At 42.1% G+C, this 21584-nt stretch overlaps 1 protein-coding gene across 3 annotated transcripts in view; it reads left to right on the forward strand.

Moving 5' to 3' along the window:
* The first annotated feature begins 1719 nt into the window (after positions 1–1719).
* ADAMTS16 (ADAM metallopeptidase with thrombospondin type 1 motif 16) overlaps positions 1720–21584 on the forward strand; it is a 180502-nt gene continuing 160637 nt past the window's right edge. For all 3 annotated transcript variants that reach the window (XR_012414501.1, XM_005556567.5, XM_045393523.3), the window contains exons 1-3: positions 1720–1896; positions 2023–2125; positions 9585–9910. Coding sequence is in view for 2 of the 3 variants with exons in the window: in XM_005556567.5 (XP_005556624.3) it covers positions 1825–1896; positions 2023–2125; positions 9585–9910 (501 nt within the window). In the remaining variant the exon portion in view is untranslated. The remainder of the gene's footprint in view (positions 1897–2022; positions 2126–9584; positions 9911–21584) is intronic.

The following is a 21584-nucleotide window of genomic DNA, read 5'->3' on the forward strand; positions in this document are numbered from 1 at the left end:
TTATCTCCACGTGATAGACTCGAAAAAATCTCACTCCCTTTCATGTTACACTGGACACAATTAGAAGTACGTAGAGATCCCCATTTATCAAGCATGCAGTGTACTCAGGACAAGGGAAATTCTGCCGGTAGGAGATTGTGGAGACTTCCATGCACTGCCCAATCCCCCTCCAGGTAAGTGTAAGCTCCCTGAGGTGTGAGCTGAGGCAGACATTTGTTAGGCACTGGCAGAGGGGAAGGGTGGTGGGTGTTTTAAGGTCCATCCCAATGCCAGTCTTTATGTAAAAATATTTGCACTTTGAAGAATGGTTTCAAATAAATGAATAAGAGAGGGAGTGTGTGTTGCTATGGAATGGGGATGCCCATACACAGCCAGGCGGTCTGCGGCTTCAGGACAGCCCTAGCAGGGCGCCTGCTGAGAGCTCTCCCTGGGTACCCACAGGTTCGTGACAGGCTGGGCAAAGAAAGAGCCCAAGACACCATTTCCCTCATTCATTCCCCTCTCCAAAGTGTGCAAAAGAGGCAATGTCAAGCTAAGCTGGCTATGAAGGACACTGGAACCAAAGGACGGCTGAAGGCCCAGGACCTACAGAAGGTGAGTGGTGGGAGAGCAGCCAGGGACAGGGAGGGCCACACGCACACACATGTGCAAACATGCACTCCCACGCGCGCAGTCCTACGGGCTCACAGCATTTACTCGCACACACTCAGGTGTGGATGTACATCCGCGCACACCCAGGCACATATAAACCCGCGTGCTCACACGCCCCATCCAGCTACGCAGAACCCTGGCCAGTCCGATGACTGCACACCTGCTGCCTCCTTGGCCACCCTGTGCACACAGTGGCCCGATCCACCCCTGTGGCGGCCGAGACCCAGGCCCATCCGCAGCCCTGAGACCTCCCTAGGGATCGCACCCAGCAGCCGGTCACCGGCACCTGCGGCCCGGCCAGTCAAGGGCGGCCGTGACCCCGGGGCCAGGAGCGCCGCCACATCCCGGGGCAGATGGGGTGGGGGAAGAGCTTCCTCCTCGGCCTCCAGGTCTCCGATCACGCCGCAAACTTCAGAGCGAAGCACACGCCTTTAGAAGCAGCTCCGCGGCTCTCCCATGTCCGGGCGCCCGGTTTTCCGCACCCAGTGTCCCCACAGCAGTGCCCGGGTACAGAGGCGCGGCCCAGCCGCACTCCGCGGGCTACAGGTGTCACGGCCTCTGGCAGCGCTGGTGCGGCCCCCGGGGTGGGAGCCCGCGGACGGACTGCAGCAGCTGGAGTCCCGCCGAGTCCCCAGCCCCAAGGCAGGGCAGGAGAGCGCACCGGCCGGAGGTCCATGCTGAGCATCGCCGGCGCCGGTGCCCAGCAGCCTCTCCAACCGCGTGGTCCCCACGCGGGCAGCGAGGCACGGACTGCCGGCCGTGAGCAGCTCCATCCTCCCACGTCCTTCTCCCCTGGCGCTGCCCGCAGTCTCCCGCCTTCCCTCTGCTCCCCGCTCGCCTCCGCCTCCGCGCCCCGCTGCCCTCGCCTCCTCCCCTCCGCTCTTTGTCCCTGCCCTCTCCCCTCATCGGTCCTCTGACCCCCTCTGCCCTCGCCTCCTCCCCTCCTCTCTCCCCTGCCCGCCCCCCGCTCTCCCACGGCTCCCGCCGCCCCCGCCGCCGCGGCTGCCACTCCGCCCCCCGCGCCGCGCGGAGTCCCAGTAATAACCCCGGCGCGGCGGCGGAGTCGCTGTGGGGAATCCTCCCGCGCTCTGCCTGGGTCGGGTGCTCCCTGCCCGCTCGCACGCTGCCGGCCGGGGACCTCCGGTGGCCCCTAGCCCCTCGGAGCGCTCCTGGATGAAGCCCCGCGCGCGCGGATGGCGGGGCTGCGCGGCGCTGTGGCTGCTGCTGGCGCAGGTGGCCGAACAGGTGAGTCCCGGGCGCTCCCGGCAGCGCGCGGAAACCGCGGGTCCTGACAGCTGGAGGCGAGTCCCCCGCGGCTCCTCTCCCGCGGCCCCCGCCGTCTCACTGCGGTGTCGCCGCTGTTTTCCGCAGGCACCTGCGTGCGCCATGGGACCCGCAGCGGCAGCGCCTGGGAGCTCCAGCGTCCCGCGTCCTCCTCCACCCGCGGAGCGGCCAGGCTGGATGGAAAAGGGTGGTAAGTCAGTGAGGTGGGGGCTTCTAATCCTTGCCATTTAGCAGCTCGTAATCCCCGTGCCGCTGGTTTATTAGGTGCTGTGAATGTTCATGACTCTGTGGACCCCTACTTTTAAGATGCTATTGTGCACTTTTTTTTTTTTTTTAACTGTATGAGCGAGCACCGATGAGTGGACTTCCACCAATATTTGTATTTCATTCCCTGGCAAAACGGTTTGCCAGAGTGATTGGTATAACATTAGGGAAAAGGTGAGGAAGTTCATTTTATTTTATTCTAAATTGCTTAGGAAGAATCTAAAGCTATCTGTATGCATCAAAGCCGTCATAAAGAGCAAATTACTCCCTTTTCCATCCCCTCCTACATCCTCGGATCCTCCTTCCCCTCCCCAACCCCTCTTTCTCCTCCTTTATAAATTAAAGTATTTCTCTATGGTTGCTTATTCTCAGTGAAGGAGGTAAAACAAGTGCTTAGCATCTCAGTACTAAATTTAATGCTCCAACAATCAGGGCGTACTTCAAACATAATAGTGCCCGAAATGGCTTATCGGCTTATTGTGACACCATCAGCAACGTTCACGTCCTGGGCCACAGTGTGACATGGGGACAAGTCTTATTCTTTTTCAATGCATGCTTTTACTTCTGCCACTTACAAGTGACATTTGCAGATGTGCTGTCTTATGGGAAGGGATCTCCGTGTCTTCATACTGCATCAGGTAGATGAGAAAGCAGGTGTGTCACACTGGTTGCTAGGTGGTTTTTTTAACCTGAACCCATCTAATGACAGTTAATAAATATTATTTGGCATTGTTACCAACAATAAATTGCCATATCAAATATTAATGTTAATTAACTTTTATAGGAAGAACTAGATTTGATTCTCAGTATATTCCCAGATCTAGAAAATTAAAGAGTTAATAATTCAGAATTTCTCAGTATAGTTACTTCAATTTGATAAAATAACATAAAGGCAAGAATTTAGTATATGCATTAACTTTTCAAATTCTTCCCTACCGAATGATTATACAAATAGTACATAAGGTGACCAATATCAGATTGACGCTCACCATAGGACTTTTTTGAGAACCACCAGGGGGCGCTAGGTGCAAATGATATAAAATGTTAAAAAAATTGTCATGGTGAATTTACAAGAGAAAGTTAATTATCTGTCCATTTACAGACTATCTTCTTTTGGTTGTCCTTGTCCCTTTTAGCGTTTTGCTTACAATACTAAAAGTTAATTCTTACAATTTTAAAAGTTAATTCTTACAATTTTAAAAGTTAATTCTAATTCACCTTTTTAAGTAAGATTTTTGTAAAAAAAAAAAAAAAAAAAAATTCTAGTTCCCTAAAATCATGAAAATTCCGGAGGGACTCAGGAGATTTCCACAATACTTTAGTTTATGGCATTTATGAAGTTTTATTTAAGATAAAGCACATTATAGACACAGAAGAAAGAAGAATAAAAGCCAGGGCTTCCTGCCTAATTGTGCTTTTCCCTTGAAGCGATTCAATCCGCTTCAGCATCCTCTCTGGGAGTGGTGTGTCAGCGTGCTGCTCTGAACACCTGGCACCTCGGCTATTGTCACATCTCCATGACAACGACTTACCTGGCTTGGTGAGAACCTGAAGGGAAAGAACCGAACCCTTCTTAGTGACGTTCTAGCCCAGTGGACACAGCACACCCTCCTCCCCTACCGTCTATGCACTTTAGCTCCTTAATTATGAAAGGCTAACGTGTGAGTCTGGACATCCACAACAAGCTTCTATGCCACCAGAGAAAAGATCCTGCTCAACAGTGTTGCCTGTTTCCCTCTGACCTGGAGCAGAAGAGCTAGAAGATCCTTGGTGACTGCTGGGGTCAGCTTACTGTCGCCTGTCTAGGTATCCATTAGACAAGTTGGTTCTGAAATAACTAATTGTAGCCATACATTTTGTTTAAAGAGGCACATGACTCAAACTATTATTGCAAATTGTTCTTGGTGGCTGAAGTAATTACAAAATAGCAAAGAGAACAAAGCTGGATGTGTCACACTACCTGACTTCAAACTATGCTACAAGGCTACAGTAACCAAAACGGCATGGTACTGGTACCAAAACAGATATATAGATCAATAGAACAGAACAGAGACCTCAGAAATAACACCACGCATCTACAACCACCTGATCTTTGACACATCTGACAAAACAGGCAATGGGGAAAGGATTCCCTATTTAATAAATGGTGCTGCGAAAACTGGCTAGCCATATGAAGAAAACTGAAACTGGACCCTTCCTTACATCTTATACAGAAACTAACTCAAGATAGATTAAAGATTTAAATGTAAGACCTAAAATCAAGAGCAATTGCAACAAAAGCCACAACTGACAAATAAGATCTAATTAAACTAGAGAGCTTCTGCACAGCAAAAGAAACTGTGATCAGATTGAACAGGCAACCTACAGAACAAGAGAAAATGTTTGTAATCTATCCATCTGACAATGGGCTAATATCCAGAATCTACAAGAAACTTAAACAAATTTAGAAGAAAAACACAAACAACCCCATCAAAAAATGGGTGAAATATATAAACAGATAATTTTCAAAAGAAGACATTTATGCAGCCAACAAACATAAGAAAAAAAGCTCATCATCACGGGTCATTAGAGAAATGCAAATCAAAATAACAATGAGATACCATCTTACACCATTTAGAATGGCCATCTTTAAAAAGTCAGGAAACAACAGATGCTGGAGAGGATATGGAGAAATAGGAACACTTTTACACAGTTGGTGGGAGTGTAAATTAATTCAACCATTGTAGAAGACAGTGTGGTGATTCCTCAAGGAACTAGAATGAGAATTACCATTTGACCCAACAATCCCATTACTGGGTATATACCCAGAGAATTATAAATCATTCTACTGTAAAGACACATTCACACGTATGTTTATTGCAGCACTGTTCATAAGAGCAAAGACTTGGAACCAACCCAAATACCCATCAATGATAGACTGAATAAAGAAAATGTGGCACATATACACCATGGAATTCCATGTAGCCATAAAAAAAAGAATGAGTTCTTGTCCTTTGCAGGGACATGGATGAAGCTGGAAACCATCATTCTCAGCAAACTAACACAGGAACAAAAAACCAAACACCACATGTTCTCACTAAGTGGGAGTTGAACACTGAGAACATATAGGCACAGGGAAAGGAACATCACCCACTGGGGCCTGTTGGGGGGTGAGGGGCAAGGGGAGGGATAGCATTAGGAGAAATACCTAATGTAGATGACAGGTTGATGGGTGCAGCAAACCACCATGGTACGTGTATACGTATGTAACAAATCTGCACGTTCTGCACATGTGTCCCAGAACTTAAAGTATAATAAAAAAAATCAGTGGTCACATGATCACTAGTGAACATAATAACAGTGCAGAGAATATAAAATAGAATTGTGCTAGTTTCTCTTCCTACCACCCTCTACCTTTATTATTTATCTTCTGCATTTTGTCCAGATGATCTGCAAGAATTTACTTATCACCCTGTGTTCCTTACAGGCTACATTGTTTTTTTCTTTTAAAAGGTCACTTTGGCTTCAGAGCTTACCACGTACTTTGAAAGCTCATTATATTATGAACTTTGCCTCATGTGGTGAAATAATCTTTTAGATTTTATTCTTTTAGAGTATCTTTTTTTACGAGTTTTAAGGTATTCCTTTCTATGACTTTACTGTAATGTAGTTACCAATTATCTGTTGTTTATTCTTGTTTAAAATTTTGCCTCATTACAAATAATGCTTCCATGAAAATATTTACATAAACCTTTTAAAATTCATCTGAGATTATTTCCTCAGGGTGATTTCCTAGGTCGAAGGCTTTTGCAACTCATTGCCAAAGCAGACTTTAGGAAGGTAGTGTCGTTTTTCTTTCCTGACATCAGCAGTGTTTGAAAGAGGTGGCTGGTGGTGGACTGATTTTTTGTTAATGCGATTGATTTCTATTTAAAAGGCAATATATCTCCTGCCACCTGCCCCACCCTTCTCTCTGTTTTCTGGATTCTCCTTCCCTGCTATCCTCTTAGGGTGTTCGTGAACATTCCTTTGCTCTTGGACAGTTACAGGCTCAGTCTTTGAGTCTGGAGCAAGTTGCAGTCAGGTGCCATCTAAGCAGCCCACTGTGGAAAGAGCGGGAAGGGTGGAGCCTATGAGAGATGCTTCTGTCAGGTGGGTGAGGTGTGGAGCTCTGGCCGTCTCCCACAGCCTTTTGGAACTGAGCTCTCCCAAGACAGTCGGGACCTCACGGGAGCCTTGCAGGACTTCTTGGAGTTCAGTTTGCCTGAACGTTGAGGTTATGAACCTACCACTTGTATATATGAGTTTTTACATAGGACAAACTTTTCTTCTTGCAAGATTATTGTGTTTGAAGTCTTTCAAATATGTCTTTCCCATCTATGGAAAAAATACTGTATTAATAAAGACACCAATCCCTGTGAAAATAAATAAAATACATAAATTTACAGTGAAATTAATTATATTAAAAACATTGCAATGCTCAAAGCTCATCATTTCATAATTATTTCACTATATTTGATAATAATCTAGGCTCTTGAGACCACTGGCCTCTTTTGCATCTGTATGGCAGAAATCCTACACAGTGGGGGCTGCTACGTATCTCTGCACACTGCATATTCAGTGATGGCACAGCAGTCATTGAAATCAGCCATGGGAGGGAAGATTTATACCAGGGAAATTGGCAAATGCCAAAATCCAGGTCATTCTTCTCCAGACAGCAGGTTGTTGAATGCTTATTAGCACAGCATTGTGTTTATGTAAAAGTGGCTTATCAGTTGTTATTTTGCATGGTAAATATTATATGAGCCCCCAATAAAGGACAAGTATTGTCTCTCTCCAAAATAAAAGTCGTAAGAATAAGGCTTATTTCATCTGAGAATAATTTGATTTTTTAAAGAGTAATCACCTTTTTATACACAATAAAATGTGCTGACCTGCCACTGTCTGGAACAAGCCATCCTGCCTTCTGTCATCCTTCCCCTGCTTCAGCTACAGTGGTAGGAGCTGGTGGGAGGAGAGGAGCATGCCCCTGAGTGGCTGGGACGGCAGATGACAGCTGTTAACATCCCTGCATCACACTGGCCTTTCCCCTCTGTCCAGAGACCCAGGCATAAGAGAGGCAGAAGTCTCACTGCTGGGAGAGTGGCCTGGGGAAATGCAAAGCAAACAGGTGTGCACGTTTCACTTTTGTGTTTGTGAGTGGCTCAAATCCAGACTGGAATCTACATACCTGTGCCAGACATGCCGCTTCCTGCTGTGCTCTCCCTTTTCTATCATTGGATACAATGTCACCAGATTTTTTGACTTTCTCATTTTCCTAATTAAATTTTAAATAATTCCAGTGTATTTTACCTATGAGACCACAAGTTACTGACTTTGCTATAAATCTCAATGGTTAGTTGTCAAGTTGTCTGCCAGAACATGCTGTGCCCCTCAGCCAGCTACCATCAAAGTACCTGTCCGTAGCTGTGTGCACACTTGCCATCCATCCTGGCCTCCTTCACTTCTCTCAAGCCCAACACCGGCCTTTCAGACTTCTCACTAGCTGCTACCAGTCTCTCTTTCTCTGTAACCACCCAATTTCCTGCCAGGATGGGACAGAATTGGGTGGACAAGTATCTGCACTGAAAGAGTTTCAGTTGTAAGGAAAACTTTCTTTTTCCAGAAAAATATGATTAACCAAGTACTGTTCACTTCTAACCAAATGCCCCTTGTGCAGGATGCTATTTTATATTATCCTATTATTCCAAAAAACCTGTCCAACTCAGGCCAAAGCATAGAAGGGCCCTGATTATGAAGCACCTGACAGAAGAGTCTCCTAACCGCACATGTTGGTGATAAAGGGGAAGAAACAGAACATGAGAACCAGGGTCTTAAACTAGTAAGAGGAAGCTGCACTTTTGAGTCTCTGAGGACCGACCTCCTCATCATTACGCTAGAGAGAGATCAGCTCTGGTGCCTGACTCTGACCCTTTTCAAAGACATCTCAGCATAAATTTGGAGAAAGGGTTGGCATCATGCTGAGCTGTTATTTTCTCGTGATTAGAAAAATGCAGGCCAGGGCGCAGGCCCTCTCCTAACATGTGGAGGCCCAGTGCTCGCTTACAGTTGGAGGCACACATACCAATGCATAAGTATTTAATAGGTGTAAAACAAGCTAACAAATCATTAACAAAAAAGTATTTTAATAAAGTCACCTTCACATAACCTAAAAGCCCAGGTCTAAGTTGAGAAGGTGGCACGCAGCAACATCTGGCCGGGGCAGGCATTACTCCTTCTTCTCCCATCCAAGTTCTGGCCTGTCTAGGACAGAAACACCCTCCCCCTGAACTGTGGAGAGCAGAGATGATATTGTTATGGTGGTAATAAGAGAACAAATCCTACTTGTAACTACGAAAACTCAATGACCATTTTCGAGAAGGAGAGAAACCTCCTTGGAGAAGACAACTACGATATTTACAGAAAAGCAGCCCAGGACCACTGCCCAGGATGCTGGTGGAGCTTCAGGGTGTCCCTCTGTTTTCTGCTGAGAAGGTGGTGACCCAGTGAACACCGAATTCATTCCTGGAAAGATCGCCTCTGACTACAGCCCTGCAGACCTACATGGGTCCCCTGAAATTTGATAGCTCCTTGGGGTTTTCTTTACTTTTTAAAAAGAAATAACTTCCTTGAATATGATGGAGACCAGCATACGCTACCTTTCAGTGGGAAGGTGAACGTGGTGCATGTCTTCAGAAGGGCTCGATGTGAAACCTGATCGAGTCCCAAGAACCCAGGCCAATGGCAGGGTCACCAACAGTTTTTATCAGGAACAAACGCACACGTGACCATTTCCAAATGTCAACATTTGGCAGACCTGGACCGTGTGTGCATCCTGCCTTTTCTCTTCTGTGTTCCATGATATCATGAATAAACATTTTAGACAATTAGCAGAAAAGTGTGCCTATCATATTTTTATTTTTAACTGCTTTTTGAAAAATTCTGGATGTTTTCAAGGTAAAATTTCTTATCAGCTGAGTGAGAAACAGAAATAATGTGACTGAAGGTATGTTTGAAAACTATAAAATGATTGTATTTGATAGTTATTAGTACAATTTATGAAATGCAATCCTAAAAGTTCTGTTTTGGTTTTATTTGATCAATAATTTATTTTCCATTTTAAGTGTTGTAGGATTTCCTGGCTTGGGAATAGCACATTATGGGGACTTTGTTACCATTTTTTTCTTGAAACTGTGATGTTCCGTATTCCACACTTTGAATTCAGTATGGGTAGGTGTTGCATTTTTCTTCGTCATTTTTGACTGGGTGGAAAGATCATGTGGTAAAATAATATTATATCTTAAGACTTCCTGATTCTTCTCGGAATCCTGAAATGACTCAGCCTCTCCTCACTCTTTTGATTCCAGAATATGACCTGGTCTCTGCCTACGAGGTTGACCACAGGGGCGATTACGTGTCCCACGAAATCATGCACCATCAACGGCGGCGAAGAGCAGTGACCATGTCAGGGGTTGAGTCTCTTCACCTTCGGCTGAAAGGCTCCAGGCATGACTTCCACATGGATTTGAGGACTTCCAGCAGCCTGGTGGCTCCCGGCTTTATTGTGCAGACGTTGGGAAAGACAGGCACTAAGTCTGTGCAGACTTTACTGCCAGAGGACTTCTGTTTCTATCAAGGCTCTTTGCGATCCCACAGAAACTCGTCAGTGGCCCTTTCAACCTGCCAAGGCTTGGTGAGTACAGCGCGAGTCCCAGCTAGGGAGGCGAGGTTGGTGATGGTGGAAAGGAGAGTGTAACCAGGACTTTCCCTCGAGTTCACATAGATGTTCTTCTTGTACTGCAGCACAGATTAAGCAGGAGGAATATTGCCAAGTAAAACTTTCCAAAAAACATTGTGTGCCTCCTCTGGCCTATTTGGAAACAGTGCGCACACCCACCCTGCTGCTGCTGTTCTAGAATTATTGTGGAAGAGCACTTCAGTTTGAAAATTGTGTATAAGAACCTCTGGCCAAATCTGAGTTCTTTAGCTTCTTAGGGGATGTTTTTACTCCAACTTACAGCTTCTAACTGACAGAAACTGGAATAGAACAACAGTATTCAAGAGATTGGCCGTGAGGATTATTTGATCAGATATTTGAAAGACTTTGAATACTGTACATCTATCATTCTGATGATGATAATCTGCTTACACATTAGGGCATTCATCCATGGCAGGGCGTTGTTGGTCTTCCTGGACTGATGAATCCAGGGTGCATTCCCCGTGTCCTGCATATCGGGTTTGGAATGGCACATCCCTTCGATGCTTCTGGTGCTGCGATTTACAGGGACCCTAGAGAGGGGGGCATCTGGCTGAGCTAAGAATCTACCTGCATCCCTCAGGCCTACCCAGGTCAAAATATCACTGGCTTGCTTTTTACTTTTCTTAAAATATTTTCGTATATTTAGGGAGAAAAATCTTAGGAGATTCTTAGATTCTTGGCAACAAATGAATTGCTCAGGTGCAGAGGAGCGAAGTGTGACTTAGACAGCAGAGTGAAAATGTGTTCAAGGTTCAAGGTCTTGAGGATGTTAAAGGTTTGGCTAACAGGTCTGGGACATTTATTGCTTTTCTAGAAAAAGCTTTCAGTGTGCTTAAATTTCCTTCCCTCTTTGAGGAGAGGGAATTCAGACCCCACATCTCATAAAGATTTTGTGTGTGTGAATTTTGGATGCTGAATTCATAACCAATTCCTTAAAATACTAAATATATGTAAATGCTAAACCTGTAAAAAAAATTTTTTTAAATGTTAACATTCTGCTTTTTAGGGAAATTTGATATGAGTTGATCTCATTGCTATTTCACTCATAAGAAACTTTTGGGTTGAGTTGCTAGGGATAGGGTGGTGGTTATTTGGCGCTCTTGTTAAGCATGAAGACAATGGGGCTGATTTCTTTCACACTCTCCCAAGAAAAATAAGTCTTCCTTAACGGACTAGAACTCTTCATGAAATGCACAAAATGAAGATACATCTTCCTTGGTTTTCTTTCACAAGGGCTTAAGCCAGAAATGGAAGCCATCTGTGTGGCAACGAGGTGTGCCGTGCCCTTTACCCTTGGGTAATTTTGGATTTGGTTGTGGAAATTGGTGAGGTACTTCTTGCTAACCCAGCAGGGATGCTAGCTTCCTGAGGCCCCTGGGTCTCCCTGAGCCAGGGTGGCTGAGCTGTGCCCTGGAGTCTGTTCCCTGAATCGAGGTGCTTTGCAATAGCTTGAGATTTCTGGCGCTTTTTGAGCTTGATCAGAGTTAACAGGAAAAGTTAACAGTAAAGTAAGTGTATAATGATAATGAAAGATAAAGAAATTATAAATAACAGAAAAAAATGCTTCTCTGGATAATAAACAGTGGTATCTGATACTATAGCTGCTGGAAGAGAAATTTATATGTCTTCTCCATTAATCTTCCAAATACCTGTAGTCCAGCTTTACTGATATTTTGTCCATAGATGGTCACTACAAATGTGACCTCAACCAGACTTAAGAGTGTGAGGTTGAGGATTTTCGTCATAAGACAGGATAAATCAAAGGCATTGGAAAGAGCCCTGTTCTTATTTAGGTATCTTTGCAGAGCCCAGAGGCCATCACTTTGAAAAGATCTCTTCTAGCAGGAAATGCTCTATATTCCGTTCTATCTATTTAATTTGTAGGATAAGAACATTACTTTCGGGTTTAAAAATATATTGCTTAATTCTCACATAATATCTTGTGTCATTTAATTAGAGAAAATGGTTTACCGTTGTAAGACAATGCAATTTCCAAACTGATATATAGTTTTTCACCCTGATTCTCAGACTCTGCATTTGGAAGGATTTTGCTGTTGTCCACTAATGATCGGTTTGAGGAATAGCATGAAAGTGAATCATTGAGGTGTTATCCTATCTATAGTAAATAAATATTCACAAAGAAGAAAGGAAAAACTAAACAAACATAGTACCCTAAATCTCATGTTCACAATGACAATTTGAGTACAGAATGACCTTGAGAATTGCGTATGGCTGCAGCCCAGCAGACCTGGGCCTCAGGAGTTTATTGTCTAACGAGAGAGGCAGGACACAGGCAAGTCCCCTACGGGGGAGGAAACAGGGACAGACATGGGAGCCAGAAGAACCCAGAGGAGGATGCCTCTGCTTGCCTTGCTGGTAGGTGGAGAGTGTCAGGATAGGATTTTGGAAACGAACCAGAAACCAAGTCCATAGTAAAGTTAGAATGTGATGCCCATAAATGAAGGAGTAACAAGCAGTCCTGGAGAAGACTGCTGGCATCTGCCAAGCTCACATCCTGTTAACACCACCTATAAACGTTAAGACCTTAATATTTGCATATTAAACCCAAGTATAATCTATTCAATGAGATCTGTAAACCCTAAAATTATTTCTAGAACTTACCCTGGTATTGCCACCAAGTATCTTGACTTAAAATATTTCTTATTTAGTTAAATAAGGGTAATTTTTGGAAAAAGGATCCCTGTTGTATTTATGTCTCTACCAAATTGTTGTTACAGATCTGTTTGTGGTCACCAACCACAAGTACATAAATGTGTGTCACTTAGTAGGTACTTTCTAGTACTTGGTTAAATAATGGATAGACTTAGAGGGCTAGTTATAAGTAAGAGACAATGATGACCATGGCAATAGCACAAAGAACAGTAATAACTTATTGAATGTTATACTTTGCTAATAGCTTTACAATGGTTATCTCACTTAGCTTGGAGATAAGTCGAAGAAATAGGTACTATTTTAAAAACAGCTTTATTCAGATGTAACTCACTCCTTAAAGAGTTAATTAGCTCTATTCGTTTAATAGAGTTTCATCCTTTAAATTGTATAATTCAGTAGTTTTTAATATATTCACAGAAATGTGCAAATATCACTAGTGTCTAATCGGAGACATTTGCATCACCTCAAAAATAAACCTCTTGTGGTCAGTTCTCCTTCCCCTAATCTCCCCGTTCCCATCCTAGACAGTATAGGTTTGCCTAACCCGGCCGTTGATTATAAATAGAAGCATACACTGTGTGACCTTTGTGACTGACTCCTTTCACTTAGCGTAATGTGTTCAAGATTCATCCATGTTGCAGCACATATCAGTAATTTATCCTTTTTTGTTGCTAAGTATACCACATATTTTATTTATCTATTTATCAGTTGATAGACATTATTGTTTTACTTTTTTTGGCTACTGTGAATAATGCTGCTATGAACATTTGTGTACAGGATTTTGTATGAATATGTGTTTTCATTTCTCTTGGGTAAATACCTAGGAGTGTAATTTCTGGGGCATATGGAAACTCTACACTTAACATTTTGAGGAATTTTCAAACTGTTTTTCATATTAGTTGAACCATTTTATATTGTCCCAGTAATGTCTGAAGGTTCCTGTTTCTCTACATTCTTACCAAACCTTGTTATTGTTCTCTGTTTTTAAATAGCCATCCCAGTGAGTATGAAGGAATATCCATTGTGGTTCTGATTTACTGGGTAGAGATTATTGGCTTTGGAAGAGGGTTCATTGTGCAGAGGTTAGCAGCTTGTCTGAGTTTGGTGAGACAGCAACCCCCACACACAAGTTACATGAAGTGGGTTTCTTACTTAGAGATAGGTAGGGCAACAAGGGACAGCAGAAGTCTAGGAATAATCACAGACTGCTACACAAGGCTCAATACAGCTGTCTGAGTGGATGAAGTCTTGTCTGTGCATGCAACATGGCTGAGGCACCCAGGAAAGCAGCCCACCCTGGATTTTATACCTGGGCACATGATGTGCTGGACAAGTTCTGCAGTTCAATCATCACAACAAGTTCTACATTTCAGTCATCACATCATACTACAAGGCAGGGACTGCAACCGAGTCCAGGTTGTTTCTGCCCTTTCCTCCTATCTCATGATGTTGCATTTCCAGCACATTTTGCAGTCATTATTGAGAATGGCAAGGAAGAAAATGGGGAGGACTCGGTTGGTCATAGTCATCTGTAGAATTGTTCTGCATTGGTTGATGGTTTTTTGTTGTTTTACTTTCAGCACTTTCAATATGTCATCCTACTGCTTTCTGACTTTCATTGTTTCTGGTGAAAAGTCAACTGTTTATTTCACTGTGGTTTATTATGCATATTGCATTACACATATGTTAGCATGTATACTTTGGTATCCATTATGCATATGTTGATATGTTTAATGATGTCCCCACATTTCCCTGAGGCTCCATTCATTTTTCCTTCATTCATTTTTTTATATATTCCTTGTTTATCTTCAAATTCATTGATTTTATCCTGGCAGTTCAAATATATTATTAAGCCCCATCATGAATTCTACATTTTGTGTATTGTACTTTTTAATTTCAAAATTTTTTATTTATTTTAAAAATGTATCTTCATTCAAATTCTCTGTATGACATTGCCATCATGGCTTCCTTTATTTGTTTTTTCATTTTTATTTATTTTATTTTATTTTTTTGAGATGGAGTCTCGCCCTGTTGCCCAGGCTGGAGTGCAATGGCACGATCTCAGCTCACTGAAACCTCTGCCTCTTGGGTTCAGGTGATTCTCCTGCCTCAGCCTCTGAGTAGCTGGGATTACAGGTGTGTGCCACCATGCCCAGCTAATTTTTTGCATCTTTAGTAGAAACGGGGTTTGACCATGTTGGCTAGGCTGGTCTTGAACTCCTGACCTTGTGATCCACCTGCCTCAGCCTCCCAAAGTGCTGGAACCACAGGTGTGAGCCACTATGCCTGGCCCATTTTTATTTTTAATGTATTTTTATCATATATATTTAAGGTGAAAACATGATGTTTATACACACACACACACACACACACACACACACCACACACAATGAGATCGTTACTAGAGCCAAGCAAATGTATCCATTATTTTCCATAGTTCCCTTTGTGTGTGTGTGTGTGTGTGTGTGTGTTAGTTAAGAGCACCTAAAATCTACTCTTTGATCAAATTTTCAGTATACAATACAGTATTATTAAGTATAATCATCATGCTGTGTGTTAGGTCTTTAGACTTACTCATCCTATGTAACTGTAAGTTTGTATTCTTTGACCTACTTCTCCCCATTTCTTCCTCCTTTCTGCCACTGGGAAGGAGTGTTCTAATCAATACTCTACTCATTACTTCTACGTATTCAACTTCTTTTTTAGATTCCACGTATAAGTGAGACCATACAGTATTTGTCTTTCTGTCTCTGGCTTATTTCACTTAGTACATTGTCTTCCAGGGTCATCCTTGCTGTCATAAATGGTTCTTGTTAATTACTCACAACCAAAATCTTTATTATTTTTGAAAATGCCCTTAGGCATGAAGTTCCTACATTCTGTTCCAAATAATTTCAGAAACTGGAGGCAAGCTCCTTATTCATGCAGCCTGTCTCTTCCCCTGGGCAAAACCTCCAAGACACTGAATTGCAAATGCGAGTGGTAGAGTGGGTTGCTTCTCCCACTGTGACACCCATACTCTATGAGTACAGCTGTTGGGATGGTAACCCCTTGTCTTCCCTGGTTTTGCTTCCTGTCTTGAAACTTTAACCTGCAATTGAGATGCAGTGGATGTGTTCAGGGTTTCATCGCTGTTGGCCTGACAGGCCTGGAGAGTAGTGCCCATTCTATGTGTAGGGGCTGCTTGGCAGAAGAGAATCAAGTTCTCATGGCCATGCCTGCCTGGAGTAGAGCTTCTGCAATATGGAACTGAAGGAATTTCAGATGCAAGTGGCTTGCCTCCCCTGTGGTGCAAATGAAGTCCCAGAATAGACATTGTTGGGGGTAAGGAAATAGGGATTCTTTGTCTTCTTGGCTACATATGTCTGGAGAAGAACTTCTGTCGCATTGAGCTGGGGCCAAGCTAAAGACTTGAGCAGACCATGGCTCAAATGCTACCAAATTTCACTGTTCTGTTCAAGGTTTATTGAAATGTTTTTCAATAATTGTTTCTCCATATTTTATACCCTTAAGATAATTTCCAAGGACTTTAAATGGTTGATGCATATGTGTGCATGCATGTGTGTAATTTTCGGCAAGTAAGTAGTTCTTTCACTGGGGTGAAATCCCACCATGCTTCTCAAATTGCCATTCTGGAAGTATGTCATCAATAGACACTATTATTAACATATTTTACAGATTATAATACAAGACCACTTTATTATCCCCACCTTACAGATGATCCCAAAGCTAATTCTTCAAAACGTGGGAGTCCAGAACTAGCACTTGAAACCACAGTACTATTTCACTTCCCTTAATCATGAAGCTGTTGCTGCCTTACAGGGACTTGTGAGCTCATGCACATGAATTTGCATTGTATCACCTGAACTTTCTCTAAGGGGTAATGACTTTCTCATTGGTTTCGACTTCAGTGCCATCTTCCTCAGCATCTAATGCTGTTTGAGCTTAGTGACCACATTTGCAGTGTGTAATGTTAAATTTGCAGTGTGTAAATATTAAAGCACATATGTGTACTTTATTCCATAATTATTTATTTACAGTTTTTTTAATACCAGACTATGAACTCTTCAAGAGTCCTTTATTATTCATCTTTGTATCCCAAAGTTCTTGTTAAACATTAACCTAAGTTCATTTTTTTCTTGTAATGAGTGATTGTATTTCCAATTTACAAACAGAAATTCTGTATCTTCTCAACCTCCATTTTTGGGTATTAATAAAAGTAAAATTAATTTTATAATCCACTTCATCTGATTTCTTGCTATGACTAATGTCAAACACTGTAAATTTTCTTTTGAAGTGTATACTTTATTAACAAATGGTTCAATCACTAGGGTTTTAAACAAAACTATTTTTAGAAACTCCATTAGTCAATATTTTTAAGTGAGGTTTGTTTAAAAATGTTTCCTGTTGCATATGATGGGAACAGATTTTTCTTAGGATTTTCTGAAAGCTCTGTACTTGGATTAGAAAAAAATTAATATAATCTGTCGACTGCCATTGGCATAAAATCTGCATGAAATTTAATTCCTCTTGCATAAAACATGATGTTTGTCAAGGCATTAATGTATAGGATAGGTATCATTTTTCCTAAAGTCTAATTATTGTTTTAAAAAATGTTGGAAAACTTGTAAATCTTGTAATTCTCAGTTCTGTCTATACTCTCACTTGATTTGAAACTTACTCAGGGCCCTTGTTTGAATTGTACTGGATTTTATTTCTACCCACAAACTCCAGGGATTCCCTGGAAGTGCTAGTCACTGAGAGATTTTTCTAAAACACTCAATAAATCTTAGGCAACTGTCTGAAATGCTGCCAGATTTTCAACTGACTTTAAAAAATGTTCTTGAGCCAGGGTAATAAAATAGGGATAGAAAGGAAGAACCCACGTGGGGAATGATTAGAAGAGATACTATAAGTTTTGAAAGAAAGGTGTCACTATCTGAGAAGACTGCTGATGGCATAAGCAGATAAAAATGTCAGTCTTGGGAGGCATGTGAGACAGATGTAGTAAATGCTAGGTTTTTGGATAAAGAATGGCCAAAGCCAGTGGTGACTAGGAAATTTAAGGTGGTTGTGAAGAACTAATTGAAAATGTAGATAATTTCTTCTTACTTTTCTGCTGATTATGTAAGAACAAATATAATAGTGCAATTTTGAAATTAACAGAAATTAATATATTTCATTAGATCAAATAATATTTTATAAGGTAATCTTTCATCTTTGAAGTGATGACAGATTTTTCTATTAATTTACTGTTAGTTGTAAACAAAAATTAGATGACTAGAGAATTTTAGCTATAAAATCTATGGTTTTGTTCCACTTCTCTCATTTTTGAAGTGATGAAACTGAGATCCAAGCGGACTAGAGTCAGTTGGTCAATATTACAAAGTTGTGTGGAGTCAGACACGTCTATGGTGTGTCTTCAGATTCTCTGTCCAGCAATGTTTTCACCAAGAATCACTTGATGATATTACTTCTTCATCATGATATAGGGATCAGGTGGCAGAGCAGAAATGGGATTTGTAGAGTCCCAGCCTCAGCCTCACAAAGCAGAGTTTAAAAGGAGAGTTTGGAGTTAAGAGATGACTTCTTAGTAATGCTCAGACCTGAAAGTTGATTCCCTGGGTGTAACAGAAGATGAACCCTGTGGCCAGACTCTCGGGGATGATACAGGCCTGGGACTGTCTGAATGACAGGATGTCTGAAATCTCCTTTTAAAGAGAGTGCTTGCTCAAGCAAAAGTCCAGTACAAAGAGAGTAAAAGAGTCCAAATGAAACCAAGCCCTTGAAGGCAGGATCTTGCTTTGCCTGAGGTTTAATGAGAGCAGTCTGATTGTATCTGCTTAACATGCATGTGACCTTTTTTTCCTCCTTAAATGTTACCTTTTAAGAAAGAAGTACACTGGTGCTATAGAGGAAGCCCACTGGGACAGACAGAAAGTGCACAAGGAACAGATAGGAGGTCTGTTAAGGACTTCCTTGGCCCACCCATCTAAACTCGTCCAGTCCCTGTTTCATTCCTATCCCTGTTTCTCACTTCCTACTCCTATTTTATTTTTCTATTTGGCATTTATCATTAACTGTATCAATCACAGTCCAGTCAGGAGACAGAAACCACACAAATTATTTGAAGAGAGAGAATTAATACAATGTATTAAGTAGGCACTTGAGAACTGAAAAATTAAACAGAGAATATCAAAGCACCCTAGACAACAACTACAAGAAGCATATACTGCACCTGGGGCTGCAGAAACTTAGGGGAGAGTTTGGGATTTTCAAAATTCAGAAATTTGGAGCTGGGCCTCAAATCCCTTAGTAGTAGGAGCTGGCCGGTGCTAGGACTCTGAAGGAAAACACTGTAGCTTGTTCTTTAAGTAAGCTACAAACCGGAATCAGCAGCTGCAACTAGAATGATCTGCCACTGCAAAGGTGAAGTCAGAATGACAGGAACAGGAGGCAGGAAGCCTACCAGAGACAGAGAGGAAGCCCACTGGTGACAAAGAGGAAGTCCACCCCCCGGGACAAAGAGGAAGTGAGGGAACAGACAGAAAGTCCACAGGAGCTGACAAAAGTCCACGCGGAACAGGCAGAAAGTGAGGGAGCCAACAGAAAGTCCACAGGGGTTAGACAGGAAACCCACTGGGAGGGATAGGAGGCCCACAGGGAACAGACAGAAAGTGAGGAGGCAGATAGGAAGTCCACTGGGGCTTGACAGGAAGCCCACTGGGACAGACAGGAAGTCCACAAGGAACAGACAGGAAGTGAGGGGTAGACAGTCCGCAGGGGCTAGACAGGAAAGAGCCAGTTCTTCCACCTTCCTTAGACTGTCCCCATTGTGTGGGCTATTGGTGGATGTGAATAGGGAGCAGGTGGCAAAACAGAAATGGGATTTGTATAGTTTCAGGTTCACATCAGGAAACAGAGTTTAAAGGGAAAGCTTTGAGTTGAGAGGTGATTTCTTTGTATAATCAAGCTGCCTACTACCCTAAATATTGAGAGAATAAATACCAGGGATGTTTGACTTTTTCTTTCTTTATCCCCAACACTTTCGGTAGTGCCTGGCATGTAGTAAAGCCCTCAATAAGAATGTCTTCAAATAATGAATGATTTTTACAGTGGAGGAACAAGACTTCCGTTGCCTTACAAAAATCATCTACACAACCACTGGTTTGGATGGGGGAAAAGAGACCCCAAAAACCGAAGTAGGAATATTCCAGCCTTATATAGGGAAAAGAATGGGCTGGCTCACTAACTAGACCTTGCTAGGCCTTGTGACAGGCTTATTCTGGTATGGAGCTGAAACTATCAGACACAATGTGTCCAGACATTCCTCCCCCATGGTAGGCTGCACTTGACCTCTTTTATTGCTTTGATTAAAATTAAGCCTCTTGTGTAGCTTGCCAGGAGGGAGAAGGAACAGTTTCCTCAGTAGGCTTGGGAGTTGTATTTCATGACTCATTCAGGTATAAATTAGCACTCAGGGGCTTGTGTGTGTGTCTATTTTCAGTCTGAGTTTGGCGACTCTAAATCACTCCTGAAGAAGAAGTTAGGGTATCATCATCTAGAGGCCTGAGGCCAGACTCTGTATCAAAGGGAATTTATACACTCAATGGAGTCCTGTCCTTCGTGATTGTGGACAACAGCTGTTCTCAGTAATCCCCTACCAACACTCAAGTGCCATGAGCTGCAGCAGTGAATCAGAAACTCCTAGTTGCACTTGCTCTCCTGCTGATCCTCCATCCCCAGTGATTCCAGGCATGGATCATTTTTACTGACTTTGATTCCTTTCAAAATAACAACATCCATCATTTGTCATTTGTTGAATGTATTTTTCACTGCTTAAGAGTTTAGCTTTTTTTTTTTCTTTAGGAAAAACAGCATGTGTTTAAAATCAAGTAAATCAGCATTGTAAATTACTAGCAAAATCAGTGCTAATTTTGTATCTTCTTTCCTGTAGTTTCACAGAAATATATAGAAACTAATTAAAATAATTTGTTTGAAAAAATATCTACCTAAAAATAGGTTGAATTTCTATTTTTTCTTCATATTTAATCAATAACAAATGGAAATACCAAATAAGGCATGTACTGGCATTATGTAAAATCTTAGCAGTTTTGAAGCAAAAATAAGTCTCACTGGGATAAAATTTTTAAAAAATCATATGCTGATCACTCCCTAGCTTCATACATATGATTAAATGGTTGGTTGCGTTTAGTTTAAAAATGGTATTAAAATAATAGGAAGCTTCAATAGTAGTGACATGATGTATCTGGTGGCTCTAATTTTCTGTCACTGAATAGTTATTTGTACGTCCCTTAATACATTAGAAATTGGATGCAAAACATGTCAAGTGAAATGTGGCTTAAGCAGTTGGTGATTTCTTTTAGTATCCAAAATCTGTGGAAAGTAATTGTCTCAATAACCCTAGGGTCCTTTTATTCTTTTATCATAATTTAAATTTGTATGAGTCTTTTCTTCTTAGGCGAAAAAAAGCAAGAGCTTTTCCTTCAATGTGGTAAACCCCTCTTTACATCCACAGTTGTTGAGAACTTTTTCAAAGAATGTTATTTTTGATTGAGCCTTCCTCCACAGAAGGCACTTCAAGTTGTGCCCTGCGGAACTTCCAGCAAAAGTGGGCAAGGGGGCTGCACCAACTTTTTGTAAGTTCCAAAATAAAGAAACTCCCCATCCCCGCAGGGTTTTAGCGGATGCGGTTGCCTCTGCCTGTAAAACAATTACCGTCCCATTCCTTCTGGTTAAATGTCACTTAGTTGTTTAGGTCTCAGTTGAAAAGTCACTCCCATAAGTAATATCACACTGTTTCACTGTTGCTCCAAGTCAGGGCAGGCTTCCTTCTTATGCATCCATACCACACCTTATTTTTCTCTTTAAGAAGACTTATCTCAATTAAATTCTTATTTGAGGTACTAGTTCA

This window comes from Macaca fascicularis, chromosome 6, assembly GCF_037993035.2.
Source record: "Macaca fascicularis isolate 582-1 chromosome 6, T2T-MFA8v1.1".
NCBI classification, from domain to species: domain Eukaryota; kingdom Metazoa; phylum Chordata; class Mammalia; order Primates; family Cercopithecidae; genus Macaca; species Macaca fascicularis.